General features: G+C 38.4%; 1 protein-coding gene across 1 annotated transcript; it reads left to right on the plus strand.

Annotated features, from left to right (window-relative positions):
- Positions 1 to 894: 894 nt before the first annotated feature.
- LOC144030292 (nuclear envelope pore membrane protein POM 121-like) lies at positions 895 to 19906 on the plus strand. Its single transcript, XM_077536461.1, has 11 exons — positions 895 to 1159; positions 3741 to 3869; positions 4621 to 4821; positions 7256 to 7447; positions 7562 to 7702; positions 10964 to 11093; positions 12426 to 12644; positions 15078 to 15180; positions 15267 to 15319; positions 18474 to 18557; positions 19225 to 19906. The coding sequence occupies exons 1-10, from the start codon at positions 1032 to 1034 to the stop codon at positions 18528 to 18530; spliced, it is 1353 nt and encodes a 450-aa protein (XP_077392587.1). The 5' UTR covers positions 895 to 1031; the 3' UTR covers positions 18531 to 18557; positions 19225 to 19906.
- The last annotated feature ends 65 nt before the right edge of the window (positions 19907 to 19971 follow it).

Below are 19971 nucleotides of genomic sequence, written 5' to 3' on the forward strand. Positions count from 1 at the left end.
TTTACGAATTGGGTTTTAATTATGTGGAATTGTGAAGACAGAAAAAAAAAACCCATAGCAATGACTTGTCATCGTTTGATTGTAAGATTTGGCGTCATTAATCGTAAAAGCGGGTCAAGAATTCGCTTTTCACGAGAAACATTTTTTTCTTTTGAAATCCAACGTGACGTCACAACCTGACTTTGTTCTTTTATTTTTACTTATTTCTTTTTTTTTCTTTAATTTGATTTTATTTTTTTTTAACTCTTATTTTTTTTTTTTTCTATTTTGAAGTTCAACCAATTGTTATCCGGGAAGGAGCTCGCGTCTTACCCGACGATAAGGCGGAAAGCGAACACCCTCGCATAATATATATATATATATTTCAAAGTGGTTTTTGCTCCGTTTATATATATATATATATATATATATATATATATATATATATATATATATATATATATATATATATATATATATATATATATATATATATATATATATATATATATATATATATATATATATATATATATATATATATATACTCCCAGTCCGCATTTCCCGTCCAATTTAGAGCTTCAGGCGCCTTCACACTTTCCTCGATAGCTGACGTTATAACTCTATAGCACTCCTGGTCATTTTATGTTTTAATAAAACATACAAAATAAACGTGGGTCGCTGTAGCCTTCCTTTTATTTGACCAGCTTCTGCATGCTCGCTCAACCGCAACAACGCTTACTCTACTCTTTCAACGTAATCTTAGTAAAGACTGCCCCCTAGTGGTGTAGCTGTACTTATCTAAATGATAATGATCTCTAATCGCTACAGTTAAATAAAGCGCCCCCCCCAAAAAAAAAACCAGAAAAAAAACATGAACAAAGCACGACGTTGAGTGACGTCCAACCAAAATACGACGTGATAAGGCTTTAATGCCAGACAACGCTGCCATAATATGTTGCGCTTTTTGGTTTCAGTTAGCCACGGGGAATCTGAACTCCATAAAATACCGCTTTTGAATTCATCTTGCTCGACTTTTAGGAGACTTTCTTATGGGGAACTACTTTGGAAAACTGACAAGTTGGTGGTCGAGCCTGTTCAAGACCCAAGGGCCGAAAAAGTTATCGATACAGACCGACCCTGCCGTCAGCATCCCGGATCGGAAGTTGCCACTTCGCAGGTAAGTCGAGTTTGTTTCAATATGAACGAGTAATATTCTTGTCTCAAAGAAGAAAAGCAATCGCGTTCCATGTTTATGCTAGCCTCGGCTAGCTTGCTTTATTTCTCTAAATTGGGTGCAAAAAGTAACACATAGGCGACTCGTAACATGAGGCATGTACTAGTAATGTTACGCTCGAAGCAGGCGCTCGAGACAAGTGTCGAGCTTGTGGGTTGAGAGGAGGGGGCTTTTGCTCGAGTGTGATTGAGAACGAGGAAGGGTGCACGGAATGAGTAATATTTACTTGGAGAAAAATAAACTAGGAAAGTGTTATCGTTCCAAAATTAAGTGTTCCTATTACATTTTAGCAGTTTTTGTTTGTTTGTTTTCAAATGAAAAAAAAAACAGTGGTTTTTGCTCCGTTTAGTCACCAGAAATACTTTATCCTATAGTGGTAAACAGCAAGACTAAATGTCTGACATGATAAGAGTGTCTATCTACCAAGCTGAATGTCTTGAGTTCGCTCCTACGCTTTAGAAACTTTTTTTTTTTTTTTTAATAAATAAACTGGTAAATTATACCCAAAACCCTCCTTGTAAAATTTATAATATACTTTTTTCAAGTAAATATCGCTTCCCTTTATTTATTTTACAATAGAGGAGAAGTTAGATTATTACGCAATAGATTAATTCGCAATTGCACATATTGTAGGCATTCATTCACACACTATATATACTGATTTATAATATAAATCAAATCCCCAAAAAGATCTTTTCCAAAGCCGGAGAGGTCATATATAACCGACTGAAACCAAATGCTGCAAAAATTGTGTTTTTAATGAAACACCAAAATCCCCGTCCCAAGCATTTTATTCAAATACCATCATCAGTTTTCTGTTGCACAAGTATTTCACTTTTTCTTTTAAAACTGACACAACAGTATCTTATTTTTTTAAATGACGCTTTGCCTTTTTGCTGAATGTAAATAAATATATTTTTGTCCAGTAGATGTCATGTCACCACACTGAATTGTGTCAAATGCCTCGAAGCACTGAACCATTTCAACACAATTGCTTCAGTGGTACAGAAAGCAGTGGTGACAGTGTCGTGACTCACCACACTGATTCGTGGCAAATGCTTCATGACACTGAACCATTTTAACACACTGCTTCATATTGATTCACTGCTTCAGAAAGGTTCGGTTTCTCCATCACTAGCATGTACCCGTACATAAAATTACGTAACTGCATATAAATAATAGCTTTGCGAGCTGACCGTGGCGATTTCGAACCGATTTCTGTTTGTTGTTTTGATGTATCCGGACAAATAACGTGAAATGAGTTGTCTCCCGTTTTTTGTTATATAAATAATAAAAAAAAAAGAAAAAAAAGAAAAGAAAATGAAAAACGGGCCTCGAAATAGACACTAGGGGGCAGCATGCCGCCACCGCAGCAGCAGTCGTGACATCGCTGCAAAAGATGAACGGCTTCCGGGTCAAGGAGAAACCAGCTTGCGGGTTTCTCAATGTTTTTGTTGTTGTTGTTGTTGTTGTTTTTTTACTTTATTGTATAATTTTAAACAAGTTATACAAAGAACTTGAGAACACTTCACACACACTTTATTAATACAAAAAAAAACAAAAAAACAAAAACAAATACGCCAGGGGAATACTTAAATAAAAACATTTTTAAAAAAAGAGCATAAAGCCACAGTTCTCATTGCTTTCTTGTTTGTCGAGCTCAATATTGTATTAATGTATTGTTTGGTTTCCAATTTAAAAACTAAAAACAAAGGTCTTGAATGACTAACTTTGGATTTGTGTATATGAAATTTAGCCAAAATTATGAGCAAGTTAATCATAAACATTTTTTTTTTGTTTTATTCACTATCATCATTACAAAACCCAAACAGTACATTTTTCCAGAAAAAAACAGAAATTAGAGTCAATATAATCAATAATAAATCGAGACACCTCTTTCCAGAATCTTTTAGTATAAGGGCAATGCCAAAATAGATGGACCAGTGTTTCAGGGGACAATTCACAGAATGAGCAATCAACACAAATGTCTTTGTTGAATATAAGAAGATAATTTTTAACAGGATAATATCTATGTATTATTTTAAAATAAATTTGCCTTACTTTTTTTGTTAAAAAATATTTGTATAGCAGAGACCACATTTATTTATTTTTTTATTTTTTTTTTTTTACCAGATTTGCCTATTGCGGTTTCTCACAGTTTACGGCCATATTTCATTTCCCGATTTGTGCTAAATCAACACATAATAGAACATCAGATAAAGGGCCGTGGGCAGCCTACCTGATATCGTTTTTGTATAAATGTGGGTGGGTTCGCTTGGCCATAGGAATTATTTTCCAAAGCTATTATTTCCTTGCAGACAACGCGGGTCTGCGCTCTCTTTTCCGGTGTCGGTACTATTTGAACAGTTTGTGGAAAATTTCAGGTTCAAGTGTTCCTCCTCGCTCATGTCATATTTAGTCTGTCCACGTCCAGTCCAGTCCTGTTGATCAGTCTGCTCACATTCAGTCCAGTTACCTCACTGATTCCTGACTTTCGATATGTTCTCTTCTTGTCTTTTTTTAGTATGGTGTACCGGCGGTACGATCTGCCTGACTCCAGCCGGAGCATCCTCTCGATTTGGAGGGAGACCCGCAAGCAAAGGCTCGACGATGCAGACACGAGCTTAACTGCTGAGCCAAGAAGCCAGAGAAGGTAAAACAATTTTGACGCTAAAGAGATTAGGACCAAAATAATCCTAAATAGTTTTTACAAAGAGGACTCGGGTTGGAGTCCAGGCTCCGGGTGGAGTTTGTATGTTTCATCTCTTGCGAGATCAAACTTCCACAACGTTTAAAGGGTTCAAATCTCGGACGATGACCTTGCCTGCTATTGGAATTGACTTTCCACTGATATTTGAACAAATCCTGAAAATTTCATCTTGATATCTTTTTCCTAAAGTACCGGATGCTATGGACATTTGAAAGATGCAAGGAGCAAAACTTGAAAGCCCTTTTTCTTAAAACTCGCGATTTCAACCTTCCAACATTAAAACCGCTGTAACCTTGTCCATTTTTCAGCTTCATCCATGTATGATATATAATTTTAAAGGGAATTAATTGCACAATTCAAATATATCAATCTCTCAATTTAGATTTTTTTGGCACGTCATTTTAAGCACCCTTAAAGTATTCATAAAGAGGTAACTATCAATAAAGATGTTATAAATCCCAAATTATTGCTGCGTTTTGTGGGGATATTGTTTTTGTATTTTATGTCAGGCACCTTGTAGAAATTTCTCTTAAATCAACGGCAATTTATTTTTTAAAAAGACTTTTATTTATTTCTGTCTAAAGGCAGGTAAGTCACTCTGTTACATAGAATTTAAATGACAAATACATTTTTTACAAACATTAGAAATAAAGTATTTTCAGTCGAGTGGACAATTGTTTTCCTTCCTTTTCAGGGGGCCGTCAGGCACAAAGGGACACGTGACCAGCACCCCACCGCCACACGACTCCCTTCAGCAGCCGAGCACTTCCTGGATGGGAGGAGTCCTGCCTCCCGCCAGGTGGCCCAACTGCGGAAAAAAGGAGGTCATCCGGACGTGTCCGAAACAAAAAAGTGTCACTGTCAAGATTGCACGGCCCGACCACAATAGCTCAAGGTTTGATTCCACCTTATTTTGTCATGTTTCAGTTTTGTTTGGGTTTTGTTTTATTTTGGTGAGTGTGTTGTGTTGTGTTTGGTGTTCTTGTGTGTTTCCCCGGTCTCGATATGTCTGAGTTGGTCCGCCTGTGTGTCATTTCCCTTCCCAGTGTGTGTTGACCTTATTAGTGGCTGCTGCCTGCTGTGTTTCCCAGGTGTGTCTCGTTAGTGTCTCGTTAATGTTGTATTGAGGGCGTGGTGTTTGTTCACACGTTGAGGGAGCATTGTCTTGTCCTGCTGTGGTGCTTTGTTGCTGTTGGGTCAAGTTTCGCTATGTTCCGGTCAAGTATTCTCTCGTCCACGTTTACTCAAGTCTCCACGTCTACTCCTGTCACGCCATGCCAAGTCTAGTGTTCCTCTCTCATGTTATGCCCAGTCTGTTCACGTCCCGTCTAGTCCTGTCAGTCGGTCTGCTCACATTCAGTCCAGCCATTTACTTAGTCACTGTAAATAAAGTCATCCTACCTTGGAGCAGAAGCTGTTGTCATCGGTGCGGTTACCGGCGAATTGTCATCCAAAACAAACTGAGATATTAAAAGAATTAAAAGTTGTGACATGCACCAGTGCCTTGTATGCATTGTAGAATAATGTAATAATGTATCCTAAATACTAATCTAATGGTATGATTGCTTATCGATGTTGTGTATTTCATACGACGCCGGACAGCCGCTTCTCTTCTTTGCATAAAAAAAACTGCCAAATATATATATATATATATATATATATATATATATATATATATATATATATATATATATATATATATTTATAAAATTTTATGCTCCATGGTTGCTGTGTATGTGCGACTGCTTAACCGCATCTTGTATGCTACAATTCGTCCGTGCTGTGTGTCTTAACTAATTCAAACCAAAGTTTGCCACTCACTTGTAAACGTAACGAGTGGACTCAGGATTGCCAGCGATGTCAACGGCGTCATCCTGGATGGAGGTTTGGCGGCTCGTATTAAAGTGGCACGACGTGCCCACTTGGGCCAGCACTATCTAAAAGCAATGGACGACGATCGTGTCCACCTGTCACCTCCAACTTCGACTTGAGTTGTTAGTTGTGAGAGCAGAAGGTGGACACGATCGTCGTCCATTGCTGGAGTTTCTCCATTGCAAGCGGGCAGGCGAGACTTCCTTGTTCGCCGAGCTGTTCACTCAACCAATGACAGGCAGTTTGCAACGGGGCGGAGTCCAACCCAAGACACGCTTTGGACCGCCCCCTCATTTGAATAACATTTCCACTTGGCAGTACGGCCCAAAACTGCTAAAATTCCAAAATTAATAAATAACTAAATAAATGACTAAATAAATAAACAAATAACTAACTAAATACATAAACAAATAAATGACAAAATAAATAAATGACTAAATAAATAAATGACTAAATAAACAAATAAATCCATCCATCCATTTTCTTGACCACTTATTCCTCACAAGGGTCGCGGGGGGTGCTGGCGCCTATCTCAGCTGACTCTGGGCAGTAGGCAGGGGACACCCTGGACTGGTTGCCAGCCAATCACAGGGCACACAGAGACGAACAACCATCCACACTCACAATCACACCTCGGGACAATCCGGAGCGCCCAATTAACCTGCCATGCATGTCTTTGGAATGTGGGAGGAGACCGGATTACCCGGAGAAGACCCACGCGGGCACAGGGAGAACATGCAAACTCCACCCAGGAAGGCCAGAGCCTGGACTCGAACCGGAGTCCTCAGAACTGGGAGGCGGACGTGCTAACCACTCGTCCATCGTGCCGCCGTAAACAAAAAAAATGACTAAATAAATAAAATACTAAATAAACAAATAAAAGCCTAAACAAATAAATGACTAACTAAATAAATGACTAAATAAACAAATGACTAAATAAATAAACAAATGACCAAATAAATAAATAAATGACTAAATAAGCAAATAAATGACTAAATAAATAAATTACTAAATAAATAAAATAAATGACTAAATAAATAAATGGCTAAAAGTGATAATTAAAATGATTTATTTCCATTTATATTTATTTGTCTAGATCTAATTTTTGAATTATATTTGTTTAAATTCATTTTTAGCCATTTATTTATTTATTTATTTATTTATTCAGTCATTGATTTATTTCGAATTTTGGAAGTTTTGGTCCTCCATAAACATTGACCTGTCCATAGTAAAGTGTTTATTAAAAAAAAAAAAAAGAAAAGAAAAGAAACGAACTTTCCAAAGGACACTTTTGCATTCAGGGCAAGGGTGTCATCACCATTAGGGGTCTAAATGTGCACGCCAGTGAGCAGAGCAGTCACTCCGTTACACACAATTTAAATGACAAATACATTTTTTACATATATTAGAAATAAAGTATTTTCAGTGGAGTGGACAATTGTTTTCCTTTGTTTCAGGGAGCCTTCAGGCACAGACAGACACTTCACCATTACCCCACAGCGGCACTACCCTCTTCAGCAGCTGGGCACTTCCTCGACGGGAGTCGTGCTTCCTGTCAGGTTGGGCGGGTTCAATAAAAAGCCCATCTTCACGCCTCGGAACATAAGAAATTGCATCAGGATCCCACGACCCGACCACATTTCGGCAAGGTTTGAAATTCGACCTTATTTACAATGATGGTGACTGAAGAGCAACTATGCAAAATGGAGTTACGTTGCTGATTCCTGATATTTGGATATGTTCTCCTCCTGTCTTGTCTTTAGAATGGTGTACCAGAAGTATGCCGCGATGCCCAAGGCCCTCGAGGACCACTGCTCCAGAAAGAGGGCGTTCAAGAAGAGCCGCAAGCAAGAGGTCGATGACGCGGATGCGAGTGTCACTGCTGAGCAAAGAAGCAAGAGAAGGTGAACTCTTTGACTGCCTCACGTTATCCAAAAAAAAAAACAACCCTAGTAGAGTGCCAGCCGATTTCGAACATTTTTGACTCATCTTTCAAGGTAAACAGACTGTTGTGTGCTATGACTACATAAACACGGTGGATACCATATGAAATATTTGATTCTATTCTCTCATTAGAACAAAAAAGTACGATTCCATCTTATTCCGTTCTTGAGTAATCACCATTTGAAAATAGGCAGTTTGCATGACACCAAGAAAAAATAAGGAGAAAACAAGCTTTTTATAGATATTTTGTGCACAACAGTGACTTTGACACAAATATTATTTTTTTGTTTAGTGCCGCTCTGTGAATTGTATTTAACTCATTCATTCCCAGCCATTTTCAATGAAGCAAGCCCTTTCGCTCCCGACTGTTTTACTGGATTTTGACTGATTTTGCTAGGCCTACAAAATATTGTGTTCTATTGCTATCAAAACATGGAACCTACCAAAAGCAAGATTAGTCTCTTCGATAACTATATTTCTATCTGTTTCCGTTTTGCAGAAATTAGCATGAGAATATAGCTAAGTTTCATCATTATTCACAATTCTGCTTAGAATTGTGGGGAAACAGCTTGTTTTCACCATAGCCGTGGTTGATCTATTATACTCTGCTGCCACCTGCTGTCCGTTTTTGTAATTACAATTTTTTTTCCCACCCGTTCTCTGTAGTTGAGAGGCTGCATCAAAGCCTTCTGAATGCCCTAGCATAAAAACCAAAACATAAATAACGTATAAATACGTCTTTGGGACACTTAATACGTTTAAAATAGAAAGTATTTATATGTTTTTGGGAGCAAATGAGTTAATGGGGAAAACACTTTGATCAATCACGTCATCCTTGAAAACGTTTGATTTCATCAGATTCCGTCATATTTCATTGTAGTTTCATACACCGGTAGCCCATTGAAAAGAGATACAATGATGCCATCTGCTGGCCATAACTAGTAGGTGTTTTATTTATTTATTTATTTATTATTATTATTATTATTATTATATTTATTTATTTATTTATTTTATTTTTATTTTTTTTATGTCTCCGGTTCGAGTCCAGGCTCGGACCTTCCTGGGTGGAGTTTGCATGTTCTCCCCGTGCCCGCGTGGGTCTTCTCCGGGTACTCCGGTCTCCTCCCACATTCCAAAGACATGCATGGCAGGTTAATTGGGCGCTCCGAAATGTCCCGAGGTGTGCGTGTGAGTGTGGATGGTTGTTCGTCTCTGTGTGCCCTGTGATTGGTTGGCAACCAGTCCAGGGTGTCCCCCGCCTACTGCCCAGAGCCAGCTGAGATAGGCGCCAGCACCCCCCGCGACCCTTGTGAGGAATAAGCGGTCAAGAAAATGGATGGATGGATATTATTTTTATTTCTGCTCACTCATGAAAAACCAGAACTGCCTAAGATATTGCGCTGCCCATTTGAGGGGGGAAAAAAAAAAGCTAGTTGACGTCAATTAACATTAATGGAAGTCCTCGTTGGGATTTCCGTTAACGTCAATTAACGTTAATGGCAGGGAAAGAGCCAAAGAGAGCGCTATCACTGCCTGACCCTAAGTGAGTCTGAAACATCTTACTTTTACTTTTTGTTTGTCGCTTGCTTGTACTATTGCACTTGTGCTATAAAGTTTTGAAACTGAAAAAAAAAAATGTGTTGAAACTAGTGTTTAACCGATACCGATACTGGTATTGGCAGTGGCGCCGATACTGCATTAAAACAGTGGTATCGATATTGGTGAGTACTCAAGTAACATGCCGATACTATTAATTCCAAGGCTAATAAAGGATTTTGAATGCAGCATCTTGTGTCTTCCTCGTGCACGACTTTCACCGATATGTGACATGTTCACTGCATGCCGATCTAAGTTATCCTATTGGGCCTTGGATGAATGCTCTGAACCAATGGCAGGACAGCTTTTTAATGCCGAGGAAAAAAAAACAACTTAAGTATCGGTATGGTATCGGTATCGGCCGATACTGCAAGGCTGGGTATCGGAATCGGTATCGGGGGCCAAAAAAAAACGGTATCGGAACAACACTAGAAACCCTAAAAAAAAATCTGACCTCACTCTGAAAAGAAGAAAAAACATGCAAGTGAAAAAAAATAAGACCTCAAATGTCAAAATATAAAATGGAAGCAAAAAAAAAAAAAAGAAAAGAAAATAAATAATTATTTTATTCAAAGGAAAGGACCAAAGTGAATCAAAATGAATTTTGACCTGGAAAAAAACGTTTGACACGCTTATTTTTAATTTGAATACCTTTTTATATTTTGAAAAATTCAAGATCAACACAACAATTTTCAGTTTCAAGTTGTATTTTTTCCAAGTACAAAACTTTTGACACTAATTTAACTCCATAGAGCTGTGTTCATATGCAAAGTATTCATAAATAGGTGACTATCTCCGATGTAATAACCTTATTTATTGATTGATTGAATTTTTACTTCTTATTCTATATTATTATTATTATTATTATTATTATTATTAATTCATTCGCCGGTGTAATAGCCTTATTTATTGATTGAATTACTTTTTATTTTTTATTTTATTACCTGTTCCTGCTGGAAATGTAAATTTGCCAGAGGGAGTCATCCCAAATGGATCAATAAAGTCAAGTCTAAGTCTAAGTCTAAAGATGTTCTAAATCTCAAATTATTGCTGCGTTTTGTGCAGATATTGTTTTTGTATTTTATGTCAGGCACCTTGTAGGACAGCTAAGTAGTACTTTTGATACATTATATTTCTATTCAATCAACGGCAATTTATTTGAAACGAAATCACATCCATTTATTTCACTCTTTGAAATGAAATAAAAGAAATGAAAGGGGACCGAAAGATGTCAAACTGGTTTTGTCTGCAACACACACACAAAAAAAGAATCAACACAAAATGAATGACAGCGAGCGGTCAAGACGCTTTTGGTGTTACAATACTACCAAATAATTCAAAAATAATTCAACTGCATGTCCTTTTGCTATATATATATATATATATATATATTTGCAGTAAATATACATTTAAATAAAAATACAAATAGATTGAGAAGATTCTGTTTTACAATCCAAATTGTTCCATAGACTGACACCTTGAGTTGAAATATATTGTTCTGTATTTAGGTTTAGAAAAAAAATGTATGTTCAAACAATCTTTAGGCTAAGAGATTATCACCAAAATAATCATAAATTATTTTTTAATCACTGAGTGACTGTGCATGTTTTGAATCTGTTCCCCAGGCCTATCGAAAGCGAGGAAAGCTCTCACTCGGCCAACAGCGCCCCCATCAGCTCGACCAGTGGAGCCCGCGTCAACAGAGGGACAAACGCCATCGCAAGCTCCTACAGCTCGTCACGTGGCCTCAAGCAGGTAGACGGAACGCCAAACGTGTGTCTGCGTTCCATTTCGGATTGCGACAGTCGAAGATTTTTCAGAATTGATTGTTTTAAATCTGGACTGAAGCCTTTGTTATTTATTATTAGGAGTCTCGGGCGATTGCAATGTTTAATCGTAATTAATCGTCAATAATCAATCCATCCATCCATTTTCTTGACCGCTTATTCCTCACAAGGGTCGCGGGGGGTGCTGGCACCTATCTCAGCTGGCTCTGGGCAGTAGGCGGGGGACACCCTGGACTGGTTGCCAGCCAATCGCAGTCGTCAATATCCATTCATCCAATTTCAACAATTATCAAGCAAAGAAAATGATTTTTTTTCTCATTTTATTGAACATTAAAAAGGCTCCAAACAATAAACAAGCAACAAAATTAAAACTTCAACCAACAACAATCAAAATAACAATCAAATAACAAAAATAGTGAGTAGTAATTTAACTGCAACAGCAACAGCGAACAAAACAAACATTAGCTACTCACCCGGTCCAGGATAAAAGTCCTGGCTTTATTTTAAATTTGCATTAAAAAAATAAAAATAAAAATAAAAACAACAACAACTAAATATATCAACTTGGACGGGCTTCATCTGACTTTAACCAATTAAAATGTCTTCAAATGTTACTGCGTTTTCGGCTCATCTTGCACAAACCGCGTTTGTGTCGCCCTTTCCTCTCCTGTTTTCTCCTCCTGTCTCTCTCTCTCTGCCGCTTGCAGTACCATGCCCCCCCCCCCTTCTCTTCCCGTCTCCATCTCTGAGCGCAGCAGCTGAGCCACTGCGCTTCAGACACGTGAAAAAGAGAGATCGACAGAGAGAGAGAGAGAGAGAGAGAGGGAAAATGACGGAGCCGGCTCTCGAGAGATGCTCTGATCGTTCACTTCAAAGAGCCGTTCGTGACCGACACATCACTACGAATGACCTCTGATTTGAAGCCATCTCTAAAGCTTATGGTCATCAAAATGAATGAGAGAGTGGGACCAAGTAAGACGACAAAAACATCACGTTCATACGGAACGCCAGGTGGACTTTTTTTCCCCACAATGTCATTTTCGAAATGCGTTTGAAAATGCGTTCAAAATGCGTCTCTAGTGGCTATTTTATTAGTGCAATAGTGCAATTTCATTTTCATTAGGGATGTTTTGGCCTTCTATGTTTAAAATCGATGCTAATTGTCAGATGAAGTGGAACCTAATTTGCTTGTGAAGCGATCAATGTGTGCTTGCATTAGCAAGCAAGAGCCTCACTGTTGTTATTAGAGATTGTAGGTGCAAAGAGCTGAACTGTTAACCATACGTTTGATTTGTATAAGTTTCAGCTATATACACCGACGAGATCACTGCCCAGCCCGGCCCCGTCTCGCTCTCAGACAGCAGAGAAAACCACTGAGATTACGGTGCCATTGGAAAGGCCCACATCGGACAAAGGACCTTCAACAACCTCAATAAACTTCACAAACTCCTCCAGTAACAGCGGAGTGCAGAAACGGAAGATCCAACTGGTGCCCCTCCGAAATGTGCCAATCTCTCTGGTAAGCAAGCGCATGACGGTGTCACGGTAGTCGAGTGGTTAGCACGTCCGCTTCCCAGTTCTGAGGTCTCCGGTTCGAGTCCAGGCTCGGACCTTCCTGGGTGGAGTTTGCATGTTCTCCCCGTGCCCGCGTGGGTCTTCTCCGGGTACTCCGGTCTCCTCCCACATTCCAAAGACATGCATGGCAGGTTAATTGGGCGCTCCGAATTGTCCCTAGGTGTGCGTGTGCGTGTGAGTGTGGATGGTTGTTCGTCTCTGTGTGCCCTGCGATTGGTTGGCAACCAGTCCAGGGTGTCCCCCGCCTACTGCCCAGAGCCAGCTGAGATAGGCGCCAGCAGCCCCCGCGACCCTTGTGAGGAATAAGCGGTCAAGAAAATGGATGGATGGATGGATGGATATATATACACACACACACACACACACACACTGTGTCGTTGCAGTAAAGCACCGTCAGGTTGCGAAAGTGAAAGTACTCGTTCGCTTCAGAGGGGCATCACGGCACATCCGGGAACTTAACAAAATAAAAGCGACCAACGTCGTGAAAAGGAATAACTATAACAGGGGTGTCAAACTCATGTTAGCCCAGGGGCCGCATGGAGGAAAATATATTACCAAGTGGGCCGCATCGGTAAAATAACGGTTTATAACTTAAAAACGATTGCCGTCAATTATACGAGATTTTCGCTATTCGTGTGCCAGCCCTAAATTACGTAGCTCAACTGTCATCATATTGTTCCAAAATAATAATAAAAATGCAAATGGAACGTGGCAACACTGATTCCTGGATGTGTTAAATCGACCTGTTTTGCATATATATTGTTCCCAGAATGCATTGCGTGGTTCAGTTAATGACGTTATCTGGACGCTAATCTAGGGCTGGGACTCTTTGACTGTCTCACGATTCGATTCGATTACGATTTTTGGGTCTACGATTCGATTCAGAATTGATTTTCGATTCAAAATTATTTGATTGACAAATGATTTCTGTTTCAATTTACAGATATGCACAACATTGTCATGGTCTCCTCCAGTCTGCTTTGCAAGACAAAATGACAAATAGAGACATTAAAATGTCTTTTTTTTTTTTAACTAAACAAAAAAAACATTGATTATTTTTGTATTGTAAGTGCCTTTTCCACAAAAGCAGCATGTGGGCTACAACTGCCTTTTCCCCTTCTTCTTCATTTCTAATTTAAATAAAATCGATTTTTGGATATTAATATCAATTTGATTCAATTAATAAATGAGAATCTCGATTCTTTTATGAATCGATTTTTTGGCACACCCCTGCGCTAATCCTTGTCATATCTATTTGTGTTACCAGTAATTGAATTTGTGTCGTATTTAAACATGTTTGTCGGTCTATAATAATAATAATAATAATAATAATAATAATAATAATAATAATAATAATAATAAAACAAACTGTAACTTTAAGTTGTGTGTAATAAATGTCATCCAGGACGATTCCCCCATACAAGTTGCATTGCTCATCTGAGGACTACTTGTGAAGTTACAAATTTTATATATTTTGATTGCAGCCGACTGATTAATTAGTCCGACATTAAATTTTTTTTTTTTTACTTTATAAAATCATCTCGTGGGCCGCATTAAACCCCTTTGTGGGCCTGATCCGGCCCGCGGGCCGTATGTTTGACACCACTGCACTATAGCACAATTTAGCAGTAATAAAATGAAAAAATTATACTGCATATGAACTGGCGTCAATTTGCATTATACAATTTCAAAATGTGCAGAAGATTGCAAGTTACTTGTTTAAAATTAGGGAGCTCTTAATATGAAAAGTACATATCGATCGCTTCTGGTTCGTATGCAGTAAATAAACGTTATTTTACAGTGCGTATCCTATTGAACTTAACAAAATAAAAGCATTCAGCGTTCCGCAAAGGAATACACTAACACAATTTCGCAGTAATAAATTAAATAACAATGCATATATTTCTGGCGACTAGGTTGCATTTTACAGTTTTAAAAATGTGCATAATTTCACAAGTTACTTCATGTTAAAAATTAGTTAGCTCTTAATATGAAAAGAAAAATGCACTGAGCTGTCACCATTGTCTTACAAATGCAATTATGCCATGTTGTAGAGAAAGAAAAATGATCAACACAAATCAGTCACACTTTTTTTTTTTACGTACAATACATATTTTAAATGGTATTTTTTTTGTATTCAATTGTTATGAAATTACTGTATCAATGACTAAAAAATAAACCATATTTAAATTAGGGAAAAAAATGTACATTTTATTGAAAATTTTGATATAAATTGAAGTATAAAACATGTGATTAATGTACAATTAATCATCAGTTAATTATTGAAGTCATGCTGGGTCAGTCCGCCCCTGGCGTGGATCCTGATTTTTTTATTTATTTTTTCCTCTCTCACCCACCTATGTCTGTGTGTACGTAGCCTCCGGTACTTGAGCTGGGGTATACCATCACAGCTAAGGATCTGGATGAAGAGAAGGCTGCACGCTTCAGGAAGATCCAGGAGTTGCTGGGGTTTAGACCTGGTGAGTTGATCATCTCGATCAGATTTTGGAGACTTTGATGACACGCCCTCTTCTGATTGTGTCGTCACTGTTTTATTGACTTGCAGGATTGCATAAACGTAGGATCCAGCTGGTCAGCGAAGCTTTGCCACGCAAACTGGTAAGCAAATGACTGTCACAGTTCATGTCTTAAGGCAAGGCAAGTTTATTTGTATAGCACATTTCATACACAAGGCAACTCAATGTGCTTTACACAAGGAAGACAACACATAAGCATCAAGAAACACAATAGTTAACATTCAGAGGAAGAAGAGAAAATAAAAGTAGGTTACAAAATTTACTTTAAAAAACATACATTGTCAATATTTAAAACATTGAAAAAAAAAAAAAAACATTACTCAACAAACTTTAAAAACATTTAACATAAGAAAGTTTAAAATAATAATAAAAATAATAATTAAAAAGGAGAATTTTTTTTTTTTTATTAAAGCTGTTTAAAAGTCCCTAATCAAAGTTATGAGAAAAAAGCAAAGTTTTTAACCTGGATTTAAAAGCATTTACACTCGGGGCTGACTTCACTTCTGTTGGCAGCCTATTCCATCTGTGTGCAGCATAATAGCTAAATGCAGCTTCACCATGTTTGCTTCGAACTCTGGGTTCCACTAGTTGACCCAAGTCTGTAGATCTCAGAGCCCTGCTGGGTTTGTACTCAATCAGCATTTCTTGGATATATTCAGGACCCAAATCATTTAGTGATTTATAGACGAGTAGCAGAACTTTCAAATCGATTCTACAGCTGACTGGGAGCCAGTGTAAATCCTTAAGTGCTGGAGTAATATGTTCTGATCTTTTTGTTTTGGTCAGAACTCCAGCTGCAGCGTTCTGAATGAGCTGCAATTGTCTCATGTTCTTTTGAGAGAGTCCAGTCAGAATACCGTTACAGTAATAAAAGCATGGATAAGCTTCTCTTGGTCTGCTTGAAGCATGCAGTCCTTCAGTCTGGATATGTTTTTCAGCTGGTAAAAGGCTGTTTTAGTGATGAATTTAATATGATTGCTGAAGGTCAGGTCTGAGTCTATTAGTACCCCAAGATTTCGAACTTGGTCTTTAGTTTCTAAAGACAGTGACTCAAGCTGTTTTTTAACAGCAATCCTCTTTTCTTTATTGCCGAAAACAATGAGCTCCGTTTTGTTTTCGTTCAGCTGAAGGAAATTTTGGTTCATGCAGTTGTTAATTTGCTCTAGAGAATGACACAATACGTTAATAGAACTGCTGTCATTTGGGGACATTGATAAATACAGTTGTGTCATCTGCATAACTATGATAGTCAACATTGGCGTTCTGAAGCATTTGACCCAAAGGTAACATATACAGACTGAACAACAGGGGTCGAAGGACTGACCCTTGAGGAACCCCACATCTCATGGCCTTTCGATCAGATTCAAAATTTCCAATAGTCACAAAGTAACTCCTTTCCTCCAAATAGGACCTGAACCATTTAAGGACTGTTCCATTTAATCCCACCCAAGTTTCCAGCCTGTCTAACAGTATATCATGATCGATCGTGTCAAATGCTGCACTGAGGTCCAACAAGACGAGCACTGATACCTTCCCTGCATCAGTGCTCAATCTTTTTCGTTCAGTACTTTAATCAGAGCTGTTTCTGTACTGTGATGAGGTCGGAAACTTGACTGGAATTTATCCAAAAGTCCGTTTAAGCTCAAGAAATTGCTGAGTTGATTAAAAAACACTTTTTCAACTACAAAGGTTACGAAGGGAAGGTTTGCGATTGGTCTATAATTTGCTAGCAGGGAGACATCCATTGTTCTCTTTTTTAGAATGGGCTTGACAGCGGCTACTTTCAGAGATTTAGGAAGCTCACCTGATTGAAGTGAGCAATTAATTATTTGCTGTAAATCGATCTGAACAGATTTCACAATGGTTTTGAAAAAGCCAGATGGAATTGTGTCAAGACAGCTCGTGGAAGGTTTCAATTGCTGAACCAAGTCTACTACAGTATTTTGATCCACTGAGTCAAATTCTGTCATGGTAATTAAATTATTCCTAGGTGATTTTAAGTGCTGCATCATTTTGTTATTTTGCTGGTTTGTAACAATGTTTGACCTGATGGCTTGTACCTTTTCACTAAAGTAGCAGGCAAATTCATTGCATTTATCTGTTGAGAGGAGTTCTGGTGCTGTTTGATTTGGGGGATTTGTGAGTTTGTCAACCACTGCAAATAGAGTGCGTGTATTGTTGAGGTTCCTACTAATAATTTCAGAAAAGTGTTGTTGTCTAGCTATTACTAACTCTTGGTTAAAATGACAAAGACATTGTCTGTACAGGTCAAAATGAACTTGGAGTTTAGTTTTTCTCCCTTTTCGCTCTGCTTTTCTGCATTTAGATTTCAAAGTCATTATGTTGGTAGCACACCTCCAAGGTGTTTTAGTTCGGGATGAAATGGTCTTAGTTTTAATAGGAGCAACAGCATCCAGAACATTTGAGATTTTTGAGGTGAATTCATCCAGAAGTTCATCAACAGTCTCTGTATTTACAATTGACCTTTCGCAAACTCCGCCCCCCAAACGAGCAGTGACCAATCACACATTTAGCAACCGTTGCTATGTAAGCATAGTCCGTCACGCTTTACTCAGCTCTCGATGACGTCCATAGTCTGATTGATTTTATTTGATGGCTTACGAGACCGCTAACCACCATAAAACTTTACGGAATAAGAGTGACAACCATTAACAAGCTCCGGACCTCCAAAATAATGAAGCGGTGTGCCTACGGAGTATGTAAATTGGACTGTGCTAAGGTAAGACTATGCTAACTCTATCGGGCTAACTAGCTAGCTGTAGTGTAGTTTGCTTTCGGGGCAATAACAAAACGATATCAAAGAAAAGAACGTGTGCTACAGCCGTCCCACTATAAATGCAGGTTTTAGATGTTTCCATCCACTAGCACGCTTGATTCATATAATCAGCTCATTAGCATGCCTGATAACGTTTCTGATCTTTAGTATCAGGTGTGTTGGTAGGCAGAAACATCTAAAAACTGCAGGACTCCCGGCCTCGAGGACAGGAATTGGTGAACCCGCCGAGTCTGTGCTAATTGTTTGTTTCGATATGCAGCAGGTCTTTCGGAATGTTTATTTGTGTCACTTATATTCGTCGATGTGTTTTTTTTCCAATTGTGCTGCCAATCTTACCCCTTCAGAGCAAAAGGAAAAAAAATATCTGAATTTCGTCACTTGGAACAATCATCGTTAATGACCATTTTTAACCTTAGCCTGTTGCATTGTCCCTGTGTAGATTGTAATAGAGCCATCCTGGTACTGGCACCTGTACAAGACAATGGATGAAGTTTAAGCGCCACTGGATAGGGGAAGCTTTAAGGTATGTTGTTTTTGCTTGAAACAATATGTTAATCACTACTTTCATGGTGTAAAGTGTCATTCATGAAATGGTTTGTGCCTGGATATACTCGTCTTGCTGGAAGTCTTCGAGGTATCTTAGCTTGCTAGCTGCTAACAAACAGAACGCACGTTTACAACTCATTCCTCAGCAGAGATCAAGCCCGAGTTCAAGTGTGAATTGTGATAGTCGTGTTAAATGCGAACTAACTTTTGTTCTAACTTTTTATTCTAACGTGCTAACTTTTTGTTCAAAATGACTTGAAAAATGATTGTTTCACCAAAGATAATACGGCACATTCATCCCGAATTTACAATCAGTGGTTAATGTTATGACCAACTGTATATGAGAAAGAGAAAAAGTACCTGATATAAAATGATCTGAGCATATCCTCGTACTTTTTGTGGGTGCAAAGCAGTTGCGTCGTCGTCTCGCTCTAGCCACCGTGCTCGTCTTTCACTCCTCACTGTCTTCTGCCTGCTTTCTAATCGAATATTCATTTAAAGAATATTTATCTCAAAATTGAAAATAAATATGTATAGATTTTTTTGAGACATCCACGGGAAGCTCTCAAAAAAGTTAGCCTTGTCTCCATGTGTTAGCATGTAGCATGCTACCCTGTCCTGACGACGTTTGTTTGTGCACGCAGGTGAAGAACCAAACACAAGCGTCAGAAGCTGCATGCTTAGAAGTAAGGGTTCCAAAAGGGTTCTTCGTGAAGGGCAGAGGTTCTATCCAGAACTACGGGCTTCTGGGGAACCTTTTTTTTTTTTTTAAATAAATAAATACATCTTCAAGGGTTCTTTTGAGAATAAGGGTTCCTGTAGGAACCGTTTCAATACAGAGAACCCTTTTTGGAAGACAGGTTTCTTCAAGGGCTGTTGGAAACATGGATATTCGAAAATTCTTACCATCAAATTTTCAAATGTTTAGCCATGTTTCAGTATTCACTCAGAAATTCTAAGGAAATTCTACAACGAGAGTACTGAGCAAATTTTACCAGTTCAAAAAAAAAAAAAAGTTACGCAAACATTGAGGACTGAATTCAAGACCTTCAGCTTGGGATACAACTACTGTACCACCTGAGCTATGCCAGTCTTGTTTGTTGTCCCTGTACTGCATTGCTGGTGTGTTCAAAATGAGGCCAACTTGGAGTTAGGATTCCACTTGACATCAGCAATATACTAACACACAGCAGGAGCAGCATTGCCCATTTGGTACACTGGCTGTCCCTGAACCTGAAGGTAGTGGCTTTGTACCTCACCCTTTGAGTAGCCTTTGTGTTTTGTTTTGTTTTTTAATAAACTGGTATAATGTACTCAAAGCCCTCATTGAAACTTAGTAAAGTTTTTTTTCCACTCAGAAATTCTAAGTCCCCCCCCCCCCCCCCCCAAAA

Source organism: Festucalex cinctus, chromosome 11 (assembly GCF_051991245.1).
Source record: "Festucalex cinctus isolate MCC-2025b chromosome 11, RoL_Fcin_1.0, whole genome shotgun sequence".
Classification (NCBI taxonomy): Eukaryota; Metazoa; Chordata; class Actinopteri; order Syngnathiformes; family Syngnathidae; genus Festucalex; species Festucalex cinctus.

What these genes read in the sequence shown, in the direction of transcription:
- LOC144030292 (XM_077536461.1), top strand. Translation starts at nt 1,032, where the DNA reads ATGGGGAACTACTTTGGAAAACTGACAAGTTGGTGGTCGAGCCTGTTC. An exon ending in CCCGACCACAATAGCTCAAG is followed by an intron (nt 4,822 to 7,255) that starts GTTTGATTCCAC and finishes CCTTTGTTTCAG; the next exon opens with GGAGCCTTCAGGCACAGACA. An exon ending in GTTGCTGGGGTTTAGACCTG is followed by an intron (nt 15,181 to 15,266) that starts GTGAGTTGATCA and finishes ATTGACTTGCAG; the next exon opens with GATTGCATAAACGTAGGATC.